This window comes from Anas acuta, chromosome 4 (genome assembly GCF_963932015.1).
Source record: "Anas acuta chromosome 4, bAnaAcu1.1, whole genome shotgun sequence".
In the NCBI taxonomy this organism is placed as follows: Eukaryota; Metazoa; Chordata; class Aves; order Anseriformes; family Anatidae; genus Anas; species Anas acuta.
The window spans coordinates 40,731,054-40,748,163 of record NC_088982.1 but is presented as its reverse complement, the minus strand read 5'-3'; the positions used below and the strand labels follow the sequence as shown (position 1 = coordinate 40,748,163).

Below are 17,110 nucleotides of genomic sequence, written 5' to 3'. Positions count from 1 at the left end.
AGTGTCACAGCGCCACAGCAGGCTAGTGACAAGGTTAGGTCAGGTTTTTGGAGTTTGATTCTTCAGAGACTACATGTGCACGGTGTGCAGCTTGTGTTTGGCTGCTGGTGTAGAAAATAATGAGTTTAAATAGCAAAACCAGGGTACATTTCACCACAATAAATGTGTGTTTCCATATGTTTGAAATGAGCAAGAAGGTAGTTCCAAACTTGACCTTCGTGTGTGTACCCACAGTTTGATCTAAGAAAAAAAACACCCTAGAACCCTAGCATTTTTAGTGTGTCTGTTATTGTCCCATTGAAATTGAATGCACATACATTTGTAAGATGTATTAATATTATCTTGCCTAAGTAATGATTGATTTTTGTAAGCTTTTAGAATTTATTTGCTAGCTATTTGTTGGATTAAATCTTCTACTTCATATGTTAATTTGTGAATGTAGTGTTAGGTACATTCCTAGATCAACATAGCTTCTCTGAATTGTATGTCTAAATGGAGATTATCCTTTCCTCAAAGTTCTCATTATTATGTTTATGTCTGTGGCATTCTTTGTTAGATTCCCTTGCAAGATGAGAAAATTTTGGCTAGGTATTGCAGAAAACTCCATGAATTATGTTACAAAAAACTATTTGAATTCTTCAGTAACCCACCCACCAGCCTTAAAAAAATAAATAAATAAATCTGGAAATAGTTGAATAGTTGACAACAGTGGATGAATGTTCTTGCACACTAGTGCAAGAACAATATATACGTGTTATAAATACATGCAGATGGGGAAAGTACATTGAATTTCAGATTTATGATGTCCATTCAGTCTAAACGGCATTTTATCGGATGAAGCAGGCAGTTAAAGGGGAAAAAAAAACCACACCACTAGTTAGGGTAGTCTTACGAGCTAACTGGATGTATTAATAGTAAGATACAAAGCAAACATCTTTGTTTTGTTGTAAATTAACGTGTTTATCCATTCATTATTATTATATTGAAATCTTCAGTTCTGTGTATCTTGACTACTTCTCATCAGTTGGTCTGCGGAGAGGAGAAACAGAAGTCTTGTCTGAAAAGTGTGGTATTGTACCATAAAACAGTGAACCGAGTTGGCTAAACCTTCATGATAGAATTCATTGTAGTAGAGCAGACCTTAGGACTGAGTGTCTGGAGGATGTTTTCACAGCAGTTTATATTCAGGATTAATTTTTTAAATTTTGAATTGCAGGACGTGACCATGCTCTTCATTTTTTCAGAGTTCCATATTCATCTGAGAAATGTTATGCTTCCTGGAAGAAAGAAAAATCAAATTGGCTGGCTTCACATGTTTTGTTAGGGATTATAGGATATATTTCAGAGAAGCCTCTCAAATGACACTCTACTAAATAAAAACAAAAAATATTGACTTGTTAAGCTGGGATATTTGGAAACATTAGGTATTTATTTTCAAAACTAGGTCATAGTTTGTTTTTTTTCAGGCCCATTTTCAGTGGCAGTTTGTTAGTAGCATTTCCACCAGCTAGCATATGCTTCATGTTGGCTGAGGTCACACTGAAACTGGGAAAGGATTTTATCTTTTATTAGATTTATATTTTTTCTAAAGTTCACACAGGTATCAGTTTGAGTCATATGAAAGGCTGAAAGTAAGTAGAAGAAACCTTGAGGAAGGTGAAGAATGTGCATAGTAGAGCTGAACTAACTTTGTGAATTGCTGAGACACCTGAAGTTCATTCAGATTTGCTTTACAGTGTGTGCTTGTTCTGGGCTACTACTGGCTAGTATTGCTCAAATACTCTGTATTTTGGAGTGTGGTCTCCAGCTGTGCTCTGCAAATTTGGAGAATTGTGGAAATATTGCAGAAATTCCTCCTCTTATGCAAAAAGGACAGTCCCATTTGTGGGGAAAGTAGTTCTGGTTGCCTTGGACTGAAAAGCATTTGTATTGGGCAGCTGGAAATACCTTATTCATTTGAAAGCAAGGAATTTCTAAAATATTATAAATATTTTAAATATAAAATATCGTTTTATTTTTTGAATTTTAAAACAAGATACTGCGTTTCTGAATGCTGCATTCTGATCTGAACTTGAGTTGTGCAGGGAAAGTTTTTCCCGCTTGTGAACCTGTCAAAATAATAACTAAAAAAAAACAAAAACAAAAACAAAAAAACAGATATTTCTATGGAAATTTGTTTTAGTATTTTTTTTTCCTTGTATGTGCAAATAGACCTTTCTGAAATTTCTACCTTCATCTGAGGCTATGTAACTTTATTATGAATTTCTAACTTGAAATGTAAAGGAAGTAACAGCTATACTTCTTTTTAGCCATTGAGTCAAAAAAAAAAAAAAAGAAAAAGTGATGGTGGAGTAGAGGAAAGTAGGTATGCATCAGATAGCAGGGCATGAATTGATAGGAAAGCAAAACACTTGAATGATACAGGACTGATGAAGTGAGGAGCGAGAATCAATCTATTGTAAGATAAAAAGTAGGCTTAAATATTGAACCTTCTTTACTTGGAATAGTTATTTCATGTTGCTTGTAAGATTTATTTATGTTTATTTATTTGAAGGCTAATCTGACTATTTTGTAAGTAGGTCTGTAGATGTCTTTGAGCTAACAGGGAGAAAGATCAGTAGTAAGGCAAGGCTACTTGACTGCGGCCTACCAGTCTGCAATTTGATGGTCTCATGGAAGCTGAGTAGTGCAAGACACGAGGTACCTGGTGAAGCTGTATCTGGTTGGTATTATGTAGTGGCAGATCTGTGGCAGTGTTCCTGTTAAGTGGGGGACATGGCCTGAGAAGAACTTTGTGGAAAACATTTAGAGATCTGTCCCTATTTTCAGGCATGGCTGGGTTCTGCTGTGCTAGAAGCCTAATGCGTGGCTGTGCTCTGAACCTGCTTTTGCAAATTTGTTGAAATATTTGGATGAGGTCTGCAACAACATGATAGGAGCTGTTGTACCGAAATGCTGCTGTAACCAGCTACTTATCTGCCCTGGGCTGTGATGCTTCTATTGCCTGCAGTGACTGCTGTCTCAGGCTCGAGTTGTCAAGTATTTAAGAAGAAAAGCTTCAGGTACTCTGAAAATCAGCTGATGTCTCTAAGTGGTTATCTAGTGAAGTGGAGTCTTGAAGTTTACTAGTTCACTCAGAGCAGCAACTTAACACCGTTTTAATCTCTAGAAAAGTCCTTTCATAATCTCAATAGCTGTCCTCGTGAAATAATAGGATAACCCAAGTTCTTTCTATGTGGTTTTGGGTAAGGCCTGTGGTGTAGTTCTGGTATGTTAGGCTGCCTTTTCATTTTTGGACATCATCAGTTGCACGGGCAGGGTTCCAGAAAGCAGTCTCCGAGCTGAAATGAGGTTGCAGTTGGCAGTGTGCTCGTTGTGACTGAGCTGGGGTTTGAAGCCTCTCTATTGATTACACCATTTAAAGCTCTGTGGATTTTTTCATGGGAACATGCTGGCTTTATTCTGCCATCTACAGATTAAGTGAAATAAAATGGGAAATGCTTTGGTGTAAACATTGAATGAACTTGATTCTTGTGGAGAATTTCTAAGCAGGAGTAAGGCAAAGTTAGCCCTAGCGGATCTGGTGAGTTGTCACTGCAAATATTGCATCAGTTTGAATTATTACATATAATTAATAATTAAATCAATTAAGTTCTTCACTACTGTAGGTAGTATTTCAACATATTATCTGGGGTTTAGTCCTACTAAGAATGTGCTTGTGATCTTTATCTTCAATCATATATAGCTTTTTTCATGTCCCAAACAAAGTCTTACTACTGCAAGACAGTGGAACCTTGTAATCATCAAGTTTAGCAACACACATGAGCATGTGTGCTCTCTTAAAGCTAATTGTTGTTTTATGCAAATATTTTGGCAACTGATTGTGTTAACACAGTGATTATTTCCTGAAGAAAAACAGGTGAAGGCAAAAGCAGATTACAAGCTCACGGTACCTTACACCACAATGAAACTAGATCTGTTCAGCTAGCAGCATGGCAGATGTTTTTAGGATTTACAGTGACATCTCCCAGCAGTCAGGATTAAGACGTGCTTTTTTGCAGGGCCTCAAATGTCACTGAAGCAGCTGAGTGCTTTGTGTATTGAGGAGCTGCTGGCAGCTGTGGAGGAACAGGGGCAGTGGTGTTTCCAGACGGGAGCACGAGGGGGTTGGTCAAGGGTTTATGTGCATTACAGAGCTTCTGGTTTGTTTGATGTCTTGCTCATCTATTTATTTTTCACTTTGTTTACACAGAAAAGTTTGCTCAAACTACTTCAAGGGAATCGGTTAATTGATGGTGATTTTCTAATGGGATGTTTTAATCTTTACTGAATTTGAAATGCATAGCTTTAAAGCCTATCATATCTACGTTGAAAAGACAGTTTATTGGAATACCAAATTGAAGTTTTAATGGGAAAGAAGTCAGGAAATTAAGAAATAAAGTTCTGATATGGATTAAATTAAGAATCCTGTATGGTTTGTCTGTGCAGTGCTTTTCATTAAGGAATCTGCTCCTTTTTAGACCTTGATAAAAAGTCACGTTCCTCAGCTTCTGTTTTCATTTTCAAATAAGTACAAGTATGCTTCTAAGAGATGTGAGAACAATTAATATGTGAACAGGGAATGTAAATAACATTTTTTCCTAACCCTATAGTAACCTTGACATCAGTGATTAGAGATACCGTCAATCCTTTTAACTAGTGGTGTAAAGCTGTGCAGCACAGGTGAATGGATCTACAATGTATTGCTGCTAACGGCAAGTCCTTGGATTCTCCCTTGGTCCCAGCTGTATAATTCCATGCCCTCTGTTGTGTTTCTGCTGGTAGGTCTTGAATTGATCCAATTCACAAAGCTGACAGAAAAATATTTACCTTCCTGTCTGTCAGGGTCAGTTTTCTTCAGGGTAGTATTGGATATTGCTTACAGAGAATCTCAGAGGAAATATCAGAGCAAGCATAAGGAGCATGTGGCAATGACGAAAGCAGTATGGAGGGAGGGGCCTACCATTTAGGAGGAGGACAGAAAATCTAGATACCATTATACATCTACTCACGGACAGTAATTAGACTGACCCAACTATGTTGCTCCCTTCACCCTAAATTTTGTGGGATTTGTGGCAGGCTTCTCCAGAATCCTTCATTCCAAATAAATCTCTGGCTTCTCAATTTCAACAGTCTGTGAATCCCTCTGGTTTAACAAAGAAAGTTTTGAAGAAATATGGAAATTGCTGCACGAGAGAAGACAGATCACAGAAGAGAATGAGCAAACTTGTTTGGAGCCGGAGTAGAAGTAGAGGCTCATCCTAGAAATGTTTGCGTCACTGCGTTGTACTGAAATGTAGCCTGCCTGACTTCTTACTAATCTGAAAATGAAAAAGAGCTTATTTCTTGATCTCCTACATGAGAAATATCTTCATAGGAAAAGGTGTTTGGAGATTTGTATTTAATGAGGCCAGAGCTGTGTCAAAATTAACACCTAGAACGGAGGAAGCCTAAAGGCTTAACTGTGGTGTTTGTACCTAGCGATGCAGAAGCAGTGACCTCAATGCGACAGAACGGTATTATGCTTGCCAAATCACGTCAAGTTTCCCTACTGGAAGTATAAAATCAGATTGGACCTCTCACTTACTTTTCCAGACTTTTGGTGTAGTCTTTGATAAGTGCTTAGCAGCAGCAAATTCTGTTACAGATCTTAGGTTCAGATTTTTATTCCTACCAACCTTTTATTTGTACATAAAATGGACATAATTCAGTAATACAGAATTGCTGTAGTCAATTTTCTTACCACCTTCTTATATTAGTGTTACATATAATGAATCATTTAAAAAAAATGATACAGTCTTTTCATGGCCTTTGCAAACTAGGAAAACAGTTCTGATATGACAATTGTGACTGTGTTAAAGAATTACTATTATGTTACTGAAGTTGTGTTTTGGACAATTATGTACCGAAGAAAAAATAATTCCCCAGTGGGAGTTACTCTGTAAAACATGCGGATTTTTTTCCTGGTCTAACAAAAAGCATTAGAATATATCCATGTATCGGTAACTGAAGGATGCTGAAGGATGGGGTCTGTGTCGGTCAGCATGTTTTTGGTGAAGGCTGGATTTCTGGAACACCCGAAGACTTGGCAATGAATGACCTCCTGAGGTGTCAGAGGAGTTTCTCAGTGAAGGCATTTTGTGCAGAGCCAGGGGAGCAGCCGGAAGGAGCCCAGCACAGCTGCCTGCAGTTGCTTGGCCTTGGGTGTGACAGCCTGGCTGCAGTCGTGATGCTAAGTTCTGCCTGTTGAGAATTTGGGAAACTTAAGATATGTAGACTATTTTAATCTGTGAAGAATTGCAGGCATTCAGTGTTGACATGCTGGTGAGTAATTGTAATATAAGACAGTAGCACATAGATGAGGTGTTACATTTAACTGCTACTACATTTAACTGCTACAGCTACTGTGCTGCTCCTGAGCTTTATCTGAAAGATGACCCTAATTCAGAAAAGTACCGAAGCAGGTTGTCTGACGCCGTGTTTTCTGCCCTCATCTGCTCATAAGGGTGCCGTTCCATGTACTTCTGCACAGAAGTGATGCTGCTGGTGCAAACTCTTGCTCTTTGTGCTTGCTATCCCCCTTAATTGTGCACATGGTGCTGGCTCTAGGGCTGTCCTATACTTGCTGGAAAGCTGACCAGCTACAGAATTGCTGTGAGAGGCTGAAGAAAATTTGTTCCTTGTCAGGTAGCATGATTTCAGCTGCGAATCTGGAGTGCATGCACTTGTATTTGTTTAAAGATATGCCCGTAATAGGCATCTTCTAAGGGGATGTTTCCACTTGGGCTTAGCTGTGCCCTATTATCAGCTCATCCCAGGCAGTGCTGTGGCAGCATTGCTGCTGCTGCTGGAGGTGACACTTGCTGCTGAGCATGGCCCAGGCACCCTGGCACAGGCGACATGCTGTCCTCACCCCCCACCCAACAGAGTGGTTCTGCTCTTACTTCCTCCATGTTTGCGGAGGTAGGGCTTGCCCTTTCCTGAGGTTACATGGTTATGAGGCTAAAGCAGCGTACTGAGAAGTTGCTGAGGCTTTTGCCATTTTCTTGTGATTTGTATTGTGGTTGCCTGCTGTCAGAGATCCTTTAATTCTGTCCAAGCAACCTGTTGGCTCTGTTGTTCAGCAGTTTGAAATGAAAGTCTACTAAAGCAGCTCACATGTTAAAATGCCTGCCTTCAGCCTTCTCTCTCCTATACTTGTGTAACAGATGTTTTAATTTTATATGTGAACTGTGGGTGGCTGTATGTTTTCTTGATTAGTTTCTTGTGAAATTAGATTTCTATTACATCTACTGTATTTTCAATTATTAAGCTAACTTGTCAAGTAATCTTGATGCCTTCACAAATGGCAAGATGGTAGTAATAATACTCTGCATTAAAATTTGCGTTAAGGCCAGATGGGGCAAGCAGTTAACTAACTGTTATCTGTGGCTACCAAAGGGAGCCCAAATTAACTATTGTATGTGTATATTGTATTAATGAATGTATGGTGTTTTGTTTCTTCAGCTTGATGCATTAGAAGGTTGTCAGGCTGAAATGGAAGTAGCAGCGGCTGTAAGCTGTGCTGTTAGCAACTCCCAGCAGCTGCTAGGAATGTGTTGACCACCAGGCTGGCTGCTGCTCTCCAATACTGCAAGTTTGCAGGCTTCTGGTAGCGCCCCATGGAGAGCAGGGTGCTGCAGCTTCTCTGTGAATCGGAGGGGTTACGAAGCACCATCAGCTAGCAAGCTCACTCTGTTCTTATATATTTCCTTTTGCTGCGTCCTTTATGCATGTCTCCTTCAGCAGAGTACAGGAATTGCAATTGTGCTTGGAGCTGTGGATGTCTGGGAGACTGTTTTGGCTTTTGACTGTGCTTTATGTATCTGTATAGCTACCCAGACTCTAGGAAAAACAAGAAAAAAAAAAAAGAAAAAAAACTCTAAAACAAACAGAACAATAGCAACAACAAAACACACACGCAAAAAAAAAAAACAAAAACAAAAGAAAAAAAAACACACCTAAATAATCACTCAGAATTATTTCTGTCTATTACAGTGTTCTTGCTGGGAAAACTCATTTCATGATAATTACAGTGTAATTTCAGTATATTCCCTCACTAATATAGTACGCTTTTCAGAAGATGAAAATGCACACAGGAAATTAAATAGGGCAAGACAGCTGAAGGCTGAATCCAGCCTTTATTTCTTCATAAATTTCTTCATCCAGTATGGTATTGCATTAACATCACTTGATGTTAGTGATTCATATTTGTAGAAACACTTGTAAAATTTGTTTGGCTTTTATGGCGATTAAAATGTACTGTTAAAAAGTAAGGTAGTCAATGTAAGAATGTGGCTGGAGGATCTTAGCAGCCTGGCGGCGTGAGAACATCAGTGCTGTTTTGGATGCAAGGTGGGCTTCACTGTATTCTCTGTCAGAGTGCAGTTATTTAAGGCCTACAGGCATGATGGTTGGCAGTGCCTGAGGACACATAAATGATGTGAAATCCTTTTTCAACATGCTACATGGGGACAGAAAAAAGGTTTTTGAAAGTCAATTTTTTTTAAAAGAAAAAACAAAAACAACACTAATGAGGTAGGATCAAAATATAGCATGGAGTTTTAATTACAGGTAATAGAAATTCAAAAACTGATGCAAGAAGCTTTCTGTTGGCACAAGTAACATCATTTGGGATTAATGTATTTGGGGTAATTTACTCTAGCATAGCCAGCAACTACTAGCAAAACACTTGAAATAATGGATATGATAGTGATGCTTAATATTCCTTGCCACTTGCATGGATTAAACTCTGGATATGTTTTAAGAAAGTACTTAGCGTGTGTCAGTTTAGGAACAGCACAAGAGGTTAAAAGTTAGCTCTAGTTCTCCTTTCTGATATATTGCATGGGGTAAGATGTTACTGAAAGCTGCTGCTTCTTGCTGGTGTGAAAACTTTATCTGTACATGTTCTGTGGTAAAGGCTTGAAGACAGATTTTGTATATCCCTGGCAGTAGTTATGAGAAAGATTAGATGAAGTGAGTCTAAGTTCTTTGGTTCTTTGTCCTTTTTTTTTTTTTTTTTCTCAGAAATTGCTGCAGTTTTATCAGATCCTTAAAAGGACTAATTACATCTAGGAGGTTAAAAATGCCTAAATTTCTAAAGCTAGTTTCTTCTCATTTGATTATTGATTTCTTTAAATTTATTCTTAAACATTTCTTAGATCTTTTGATTTTTTTTCCATTTTTATATATGGTTTCATGCTTACTGGTTTGAAGTTTCTTCGTTCCTATCAAAAGTAACTGAACTCATGTGGCTTAACAGTGAATAAGTGTGAATGTACACCCAACCCCACCCCTGCCTACAAATGCTACTGCCAACCACAGTACCAGTGCTCAATTTTGGCAAGGTGTGATGAGCTTTCTCCTTAGTGCAGCTGTGTCCACTCCCTCCTCTGCTGTTGGTCTCTTCATGAACATCTATGCCCAGAGTCATTGTCTGTGGCTCTTGGTATGCTGAGGAAGTTAAAATTTAGGTTGGTAGCGTGGTCACCAAACCTCACCTTTCTGAAGGTCTGCAACACTTGGGTGTATTGATCTGTACTTGCTATGCCACCACCCCGAGCGATGGTAAGGTCGCTTTATGCGAGAAGATGGAATTCAAGTCACTATCAGCTTTCTCCCTTACTTGTTAAGTATTAATAACAAGACTCAAGCAGGAGGAAAGCTGTTAATGATGACAGCATCTAAACAGGATTACAGATATTTCCTTCACCTTCCTCCAAGTTGTTTCCAGACGTCAGACATGGTTATCTAATTATTTGATGGTTCAGTTTGGATTTGAGTCCATGGCAATGTGACAAAAGTAACAATCAAGTCACTCAAAGCTTCATACAAAATTTCTGGGTTGAGGACTTTGTTGGCAAGTGCAATGCTGCTCACTCAGCTTTATCCACCTTTTTGCCCCAAACTCTGAAAAAATGCTGTCTGAGGAGTTACTTGTGAAGATGTCTGGAAATAAGGCTCCAGAGGTCATGTGCTCAGTGGGTAGGGAGCTGGTGGCTCCAGGCTTCCTCCTCTACAGGGATTTGGAACAAGACTGCAGAGTTAACAGTAAAGGGAGAAAAAACAGCTGATTTTTTTTTTTTTTTTTTTATTCTCTCCCCCTCAAAATTCCCAGAGGGGATTGAAATTGCTTGTATTCCCACAAAGATGATCAGAGGGCTAGACCACCTTTCTTATGAAGAAAGCCTGAGAGACCTGGGGATGTTTGGCCTGGAGAAGTCTCTGGGGAGACCTCATTGAAGCTTTTCAATACTTAAAGGGGGGTTATAAAAAAGATGGAGCAACTTTTTACTCATGCAGACAGTGCTAGGACAAGAGGGAATAGTTGAAAACTAAAAGAGGGGAGACTTAGATTAGAAGTTAGGAGGAAATTCTTTCACTCAAAGGGTGGTGAGGCCCTGACACAGGCTGCCCAGAGGAGCTGTGGATGCCCCATCCCCGGAGGTGCTCAAGGCCAGGCTGGATGGGGCTTTGGGCAACCTGGTCTGGTGGGAGGTGTCCCTGCCCATGGCAGGGGGTTGGAACTGGGTGGGCTTCAAGGTCTCTTACAACCCAAACCATTCTGTGACTCCCACTTCGAGCTGAGGAGTTGCAAGAAGGAATACTAGACAAGAGCTGGGAATCGCATTCCTCTGGTCCCTTGCCATTACAGATGTGAGAGCACTCATTTCTGGATACTGCTGGGTGGGCTTTTAGTGCTGTGCAACCAAGATAACTGAAAACACACATGCATGGGTGTTGCTGTTCGTACCATATTTTACCAGGTTGTTTGCAAACTCATGAGGTAGTCAAGTGTTGCTAGGGAGGGCAACAAAGCAGAGTGGTTTCATTAATGGTGTATATTTGCTTCTAAACAATCAGCTGGTATGTTCTCCTCATGCCTTGCAGAATGTGACCACAACATCTCAGTACAATAAACACATCTTCTGTAATGCTTCTTAAAAGTTGCTGTTAGCTGCTGTGACGTTTACAGTAGTAGTATTAATGATGGATGTTTTAGGTACTGAAGTCAATGTTTTAAGTGGTTTCATAGGGTTTCTATGCAGCAGAGTGTAAGAGAATGCTATTTTTAATGTGCTTTTACTTTATCATCCCGTAGATTGTTGGTTGCCCTTCATGTTTTATCGTTTTGATCAGTTTCCTGGGGAGTATCAAATCATTCACTCAGTGTTTAAGGCAGAGCAATTACAGTGAGAAGATATATGAAGCAATAAATCGCTTTTGAGCGTGATGAAATGCCACAGCAGTGATGAGACCTACTGAAAAAGTGAACTGTTTGTATAAGTTTTTTAGGGAGCTTTTTTCTGTTTTGGGCTCGATAAAAAGTGAAGCAAGTGAGGAGAAACATGAAAAATCATATAAAACTTATTTCACTCTGAAACTACTTCACTTTGCTGCCTGCTTAGTCTCTAGTTTGCCTGTGGGCTGCTGCTGAAACTCCTTTTTGAAGAAATTTGGCAGCATGGAAAAGGAGCAATGTTATTAAAACCACAAAGGATCAAACATGTAATGGTATGTCTTAGCAATGTGGATACGAATATTTGCAGGTGGACACTTTGTGTAATTGCAGTATTCTGTGCATGTATTTACATGTGTTGACATGCAATTGGAATTGTTATAGAGACAAATGGGGTTATTGCTTATTTAAGTCTGTAAGGAAAAAATGCTATTGGTTCTCTTGAATTTGAGGGGGGGTGAGGGGTGAGTGCCATAGCTGCAATTACACTCTAGGTATTTGTAATGTCTATTGGAAAGCTTTTGATTTGCTGTTTATGATCAGTGCTAAAAATATTAACGTCTAGGGCTTTTCCCTCTTCCCCTTACAGAGACCAGTAATTTACAGCTTCAAGTCAGAATGTGAAAACCAAATGAGGATTGAACTTGCCTCTGAAAACTGTTTCAAAGCTGTTATGTCGCAATAAGCATTGACATTTCCAGAACGCTGTGCAGTTTCATCATCTTTAATCCAGTGCTTTCAGCTGCACCTTTCTTTTAATAACATCCATGAATGTATTTTAATTTTGTTCTGAAAATGCTTTTGGGAAAGTTAATTACTGTTATCTGTAATTGAGTATTTGAAATAATTGTTTCAGAAACTTGAAGCTGTCTTCTTATGACCAAAGAAGAATGAAAATGCAGAAGGGCAAGATAGAGGTTATTATATTCTATGTCTGCTCAGTAAGCATGCAGTAAAATCATAGTGGGATGCCAGTAAGCTTTTAGAATACTTTATGTAAAGACTTGCAAGTGCAATATGAACCGCAACGTGAGGAGAAAAAAAAAGGGAAAAAAGAAGCATCCAAGGGTACTGAATTTCTTTATCTGTCTCTTTAGCTAGTCTGCTCTAAAACCATATTGAAGTTGTTGATTCGTTACTTTTTTTTCCCCAGGAAACATAAATTACTGTTTTTTCTTGAAATCACGTCTCACTTGTGGTGAGATACATTTTACCTCATTCTGCATAGCATTTCAACAAATTTTCAGTGAATGTTTGTATGTATGTGTACATAGACAGACAGTTTTATAAGCCAGCTGTGGTTTCTTGTTTGGGCTACTCAAATGCATAGACTCTTTTGAGACTGTTTATGTATCATTATGTTGTAAATAAAGTTTTCCTTGAGGAAGGTCTACTATAAAGTCTGCTAGAAATGGCTTCTCTGAATATGGTTGCGCAACATAAACTTCTGACACATTTGCTAGGTAAAAACATTCCCTACAAATTAGGAGAGGGTAATTGCAGTAGTTGGATTTATGGTTTGTATCCAACCTCACATTTTCAGAGACAAAAATGTAGGAATAGTTTGGTGCATGAAATTTTTAGTGTTTTATAGGGCCCTTTTTGCACATTAAATATAGATGGGTTGTATACTTTGAGTATTTACAGGTGTCTTCAAATGGTTTTACTGGAACTTGCACTTTGCCCACAACTACTACCAAAGAAAACCATAGAGCAATCTATGAGATCTAAAGATGGGCTGTTGCAGATGTTTATTTAAAATAATTAAAAATTGTAATAAATTGTAGAAGTAGACATACTGGTGAATGCAATATGCTGAAGAAATCTACACATTAATTAAAGAGAATGACTCATTTGCTCTGAAAAGTCCCTGAACCAGACTGTTTGAAGCTTGGAGGTGGTGTAGCGTAGCATGGTGGCATCGCTGCCATGTTCTTAAAGAATTCCCCAGTTAGGTGCTTTTGTTTGCTATCATAAACAGATACTGTATGGGATGGGCTTTTGTACAGATTGTCTAGTTTATTGCTTTATTCAAGCTTTTTTTTAATTTTAATTTAGATGGCTGAGTTCTAACTTGATGTAAATAAAATATTGTTCTTCTATTTAAGTAATCCAGTTAGGAAAACAACAATTTGAATTTTTCGAAGATGCTAACATAATTGGAGCGATGAAAAATGTTTTTCTCTGGAAGGTAGCTAGGATTCCAAAATATTTGTCCTTGCCTGCTTTCTTTACTAGGGGATATTTGGAGTATGTGTGTACAATTCAAACAAATTTAGATGCAAATTGAGACAATTATCCCTTCAGTGATGATAAAATTCTGACATTGATTTCATAAATGGTAACCAAATATGGTTAGCCTTGTGAAACAGCCTCACTTTTTCCTCAATTCCACATGATGGAAGTTACAGAAAAGTTATGTTTTCAAAGCAAATTATTAAAAGGCCAAATTCACTTCTGAAGACCAAACTTCTTAGAGCCTTTTGAGTTGATTTTGGCTTTTACCTTTATGACTCGACCTCTATTACTCCTTCCCATATCCTTCTATATATTTCCTTCTATATCCTTTAGTGGCCAAGACTTAGTGCCTTCATCAGCTACGTTTATATAAGACTGTTCAATATAAGTGGCCTTTAAACAGACTGGTAAAAAACAGGTAGTGTTTTTACCTGTGGGCAGGACAGACTTTGAGGTTGTGAGATTCAAGTGAAATAACCAGGTTGGTGGGCAGTTGTCCAATAGGAGTTTGATATTGAGTATAAAAACCTGAATTACTTCATTCAAAATGATCTACTAATTAAAGTTTGCATGTATAAAGTTGAATGCTTTAACAAGACAGATGCCATGATTTCCTTTTTGTTAGGAGTGAGACTACCTGCATTTTGCAACAATCCTTTGAATATTTGTGTTAGGAGTCCATGGAGGGTGTTTTAAGGCATGGTAGAGTGTGCTACTCATGATTAATTTTAATGATCTATTTGATGCTTGTTGTTTATAGCCAGCGCATGGTACTCTAGACACCAATTTTGTCACTATATTGAGACTCATAAATTGTGCAGAAATAGCATTTAGTTGTAAATAAATATTTGGTGCCTGTTGATCATGTAATCAACAGGTAGTTTCTAGATACAGAAATGCAGTTAAATTAATCTTAAAATGCCTTAATTTCTTTTTGCATCTGCTTCGCATGTAGAGCATGCCGCTTACATGTAAATATTTGGGACTCTGGAAGGCTGAGAGTAGCCTGTGTAGATGGATCCTTTCTGTTTTCATGATCTTATCTTCAGATAAGGAGTGCATAGCTGCATCTTGCAGTTATGGGCTGGGGTTAAATTTTGTGCTGCTTTTTCAATATACTTAGATTTTTGTGAAGTGTAAAAAGACAAGATTGTATTTGCAGAGAGAGAGTGGCTAGGTCTTTAAACAGATAAAAGTTTGCTCTAATGTATTGACTGATCGCTCTGCAAAAATGACACTTCTTAGATGGGTGTCTTTGAAAACATTATTTGCACTGTATATAAAGTCACTAAATTTAGTTAGCACTGAAATGTGCCATGGTGTACCTGCTCCAACAAGTCAGCATGCTTCTTGCTCTCACATACTTACCTATTGATTTTTCTTTCCTACCTGCTAAAAATGCCTTTTTGAAAAATTTTGTCTGCGGGCTCATCATTCCTTTTTTTTTTTTTTTTTTTCCTGTGTGTGTTATTCTCAACAAGAATAGTGCTGCTGCATCTGTGGCGATGTGACAGCGTAAGTAAGAGAAGATGGGTAGTTAGAGGCTATGCAGTCTATTAGACTGACTGCTGCAGCTGAGAAGTGACAAACTCTTGATCCACAAATGCCTTTGTTAAGGTCTGAAATCAAACCAGCAGTATTCCAAGTTAAATAAAAAGTGAAGACAGTTGCACAGAGTTCAGTTAAATATGGATTAATTTCACCATCTTGTAAAGAAAAAGTAGCTCCCAGGAGGACAGGGGTGAGAACAGTTGGGGTGCTCTTGATGGAGGGAAGGGGTAAGAGAGAAAGAGACAGGGGCCGTTCAGAGCTGGTGGAATGTGAGGAACTGGCTGTGGAGGGAGAGATCATACAGAGCCTGTAATTTTTATTTTATGGCCCATTAGATACATTTGGTATCTAGCAGAGTTATGAATTTTAGCTGTTATGTCAGTTTAGTTGCCTGTAAAACTGCAGCCTCTGTTCCAGAGCTTCCTATTTGGGAAGTGGTTTGTTGTTTTCCCTTGAGGATGGCCTGAGAGATTAGAGATGAAGCAACTGTTTTATGAGAAGTGTCTTTCCATTGATATTTGGCTATTTTTGTCCTGAATCGATTGTCTGCATGAATTTATTTCTTTTTCCTTTGTTTCTCTGTGCTTAGTTACTGTTCTTTCAAATAACCTAAAATACAAATACATGATGTTCAAATAAATCTAGATACTTCTTCGAACTATTTTTTTCAAACACTTTAAAGCCAATTTCATTGCACATTAAAAGTGGGATGGATATGATATTTGTGAAATGCCACCTTTTAATTTGATGCTTAACTGAATAAAAATAATCTTCTTGATGTTAACAAGGTTTGTTTTGTAGTTTCTCAGCATTTAACTTCAACAATTTGTCACATGAATACTTCAGTAGTTCCTCTTCAGTTAGAGTTCCTAAGACATAATCCTGAAGATCAGAAAGTCAATACCATGTTGGAAATAAAACAATCTTGTTAATCAGTAGAGAAGGCAGGTGGCTCTTCCTTTTTTTCAACTTGCAGTAGTAAGGTTATGAAAGCTCTCATTTTACGGTGTATGATACAAGAGCTTTCTAGATTTTAAGCGCTTGTAACCTAGATGGTTTGCTGCTTTTGGGTGCCCACACATGAATTGCTCACTTTGCCTTTTATGTCCAGTGACTTATTGGTTGTAAGAGAAAATGCGAAGGAAAGTTTCTCTGGGAGAAAATAATAATACGTTTTTGTTTTGTTTTGTTTCAAAATAAATGTCCTTAATAGGTTTGGGCTTCTGTGTGGTGTTGTTTCACTTTTCCTCAAACATAAAATACAGAACGTATGCATTTGAAATAGCAAGGGCTTAATGTTGCTATTGTAAAGAACAGAGGTGTGCTGGGTTAGCTTAAAGGCAGAGCTGTGTTTCGTCGTTCCTTCTTATGGCCCTTTTAGCCTGAGAGAACGTGGAGAAGGGAGGAAGGAAGTAAAATAGATGCTTTAAAATAAAAGGCTTTGAAAGGGCTTATATTACTTGTTTGTCTGTGTACAAGTTGGAATTTATTGCAGTTGGGCAAGGACTACTTGGTGACAATTTTCAGGCCTCTTTGGAATTCTTTTGGTCCTCTTAGAGACTATAGCTAGTCACACAGCACCAGTCTCTTAGCACACAGAGTCATGAGCACCTTGAAAAATAGCATTTGCTTCTTTCAAAAGTACTGTGCTCAGAAGACTTGGGGGGAAAAAGTGATAGCTTGCTTCCAAATAGAAGCGAAAATAGTTTTTCTAACACAAAAAAGAAAAGCTGATAGTGTATCCTTGTGAAAACTATGCTAAGGTACATGGAAAATAAGGTGATTGGCAACAGCCAACATGGCTTCAATAAAGGCAGATCGCACCTGACAAATCTGGTGGCCTTCTACAATAGCGTTACAGCATTGGTGGATAGGGGAAGAACAACTGATATTATCTAACTGGGCTTGTGCAAAGCATTGGACACTGTTTTCCATGACATACTTGTCTTTAAATTGGAAAGATGGCCTTAGATGATCAGTTGTAGTCCTGCTTAAGTTGAA

The 17,110-nt window shown here is 38.3% G+C and overlaps 1 protein-coding gene across 23 annotated transcripts in view; it reads left to right on the top strand.

Annotated features, from left to right (window-relative positions):
• Positions 1 to 17,110, top strand: part of INPP4B (inositol polyphosphate-4-phosphatase type II B) — a 379,692-nt gene that overhangs the window by 82,511 nt on the left and 280,071 nt on the right. Inside the window, exon 2 of one of the 23 annotated variants that reach the window (XM_068680810.1) lies at positions 11,490 to 11,595. The exons of the other annotated variants lie outside the window; for them this stretch is intronic. Within the exon in view, the coding sequence (XP_068536911.1) occupies positions 11,560 to 11,595 (36 nt within the window). The 5' untranslated portion in view covers positions 11,490 to 11,559. The remainder of the gene's footprint in view (positions 1 to 11,489; positions 11,596 to 17,110) is intronic. 23 annotated transcript variants of the gene reach the window in all.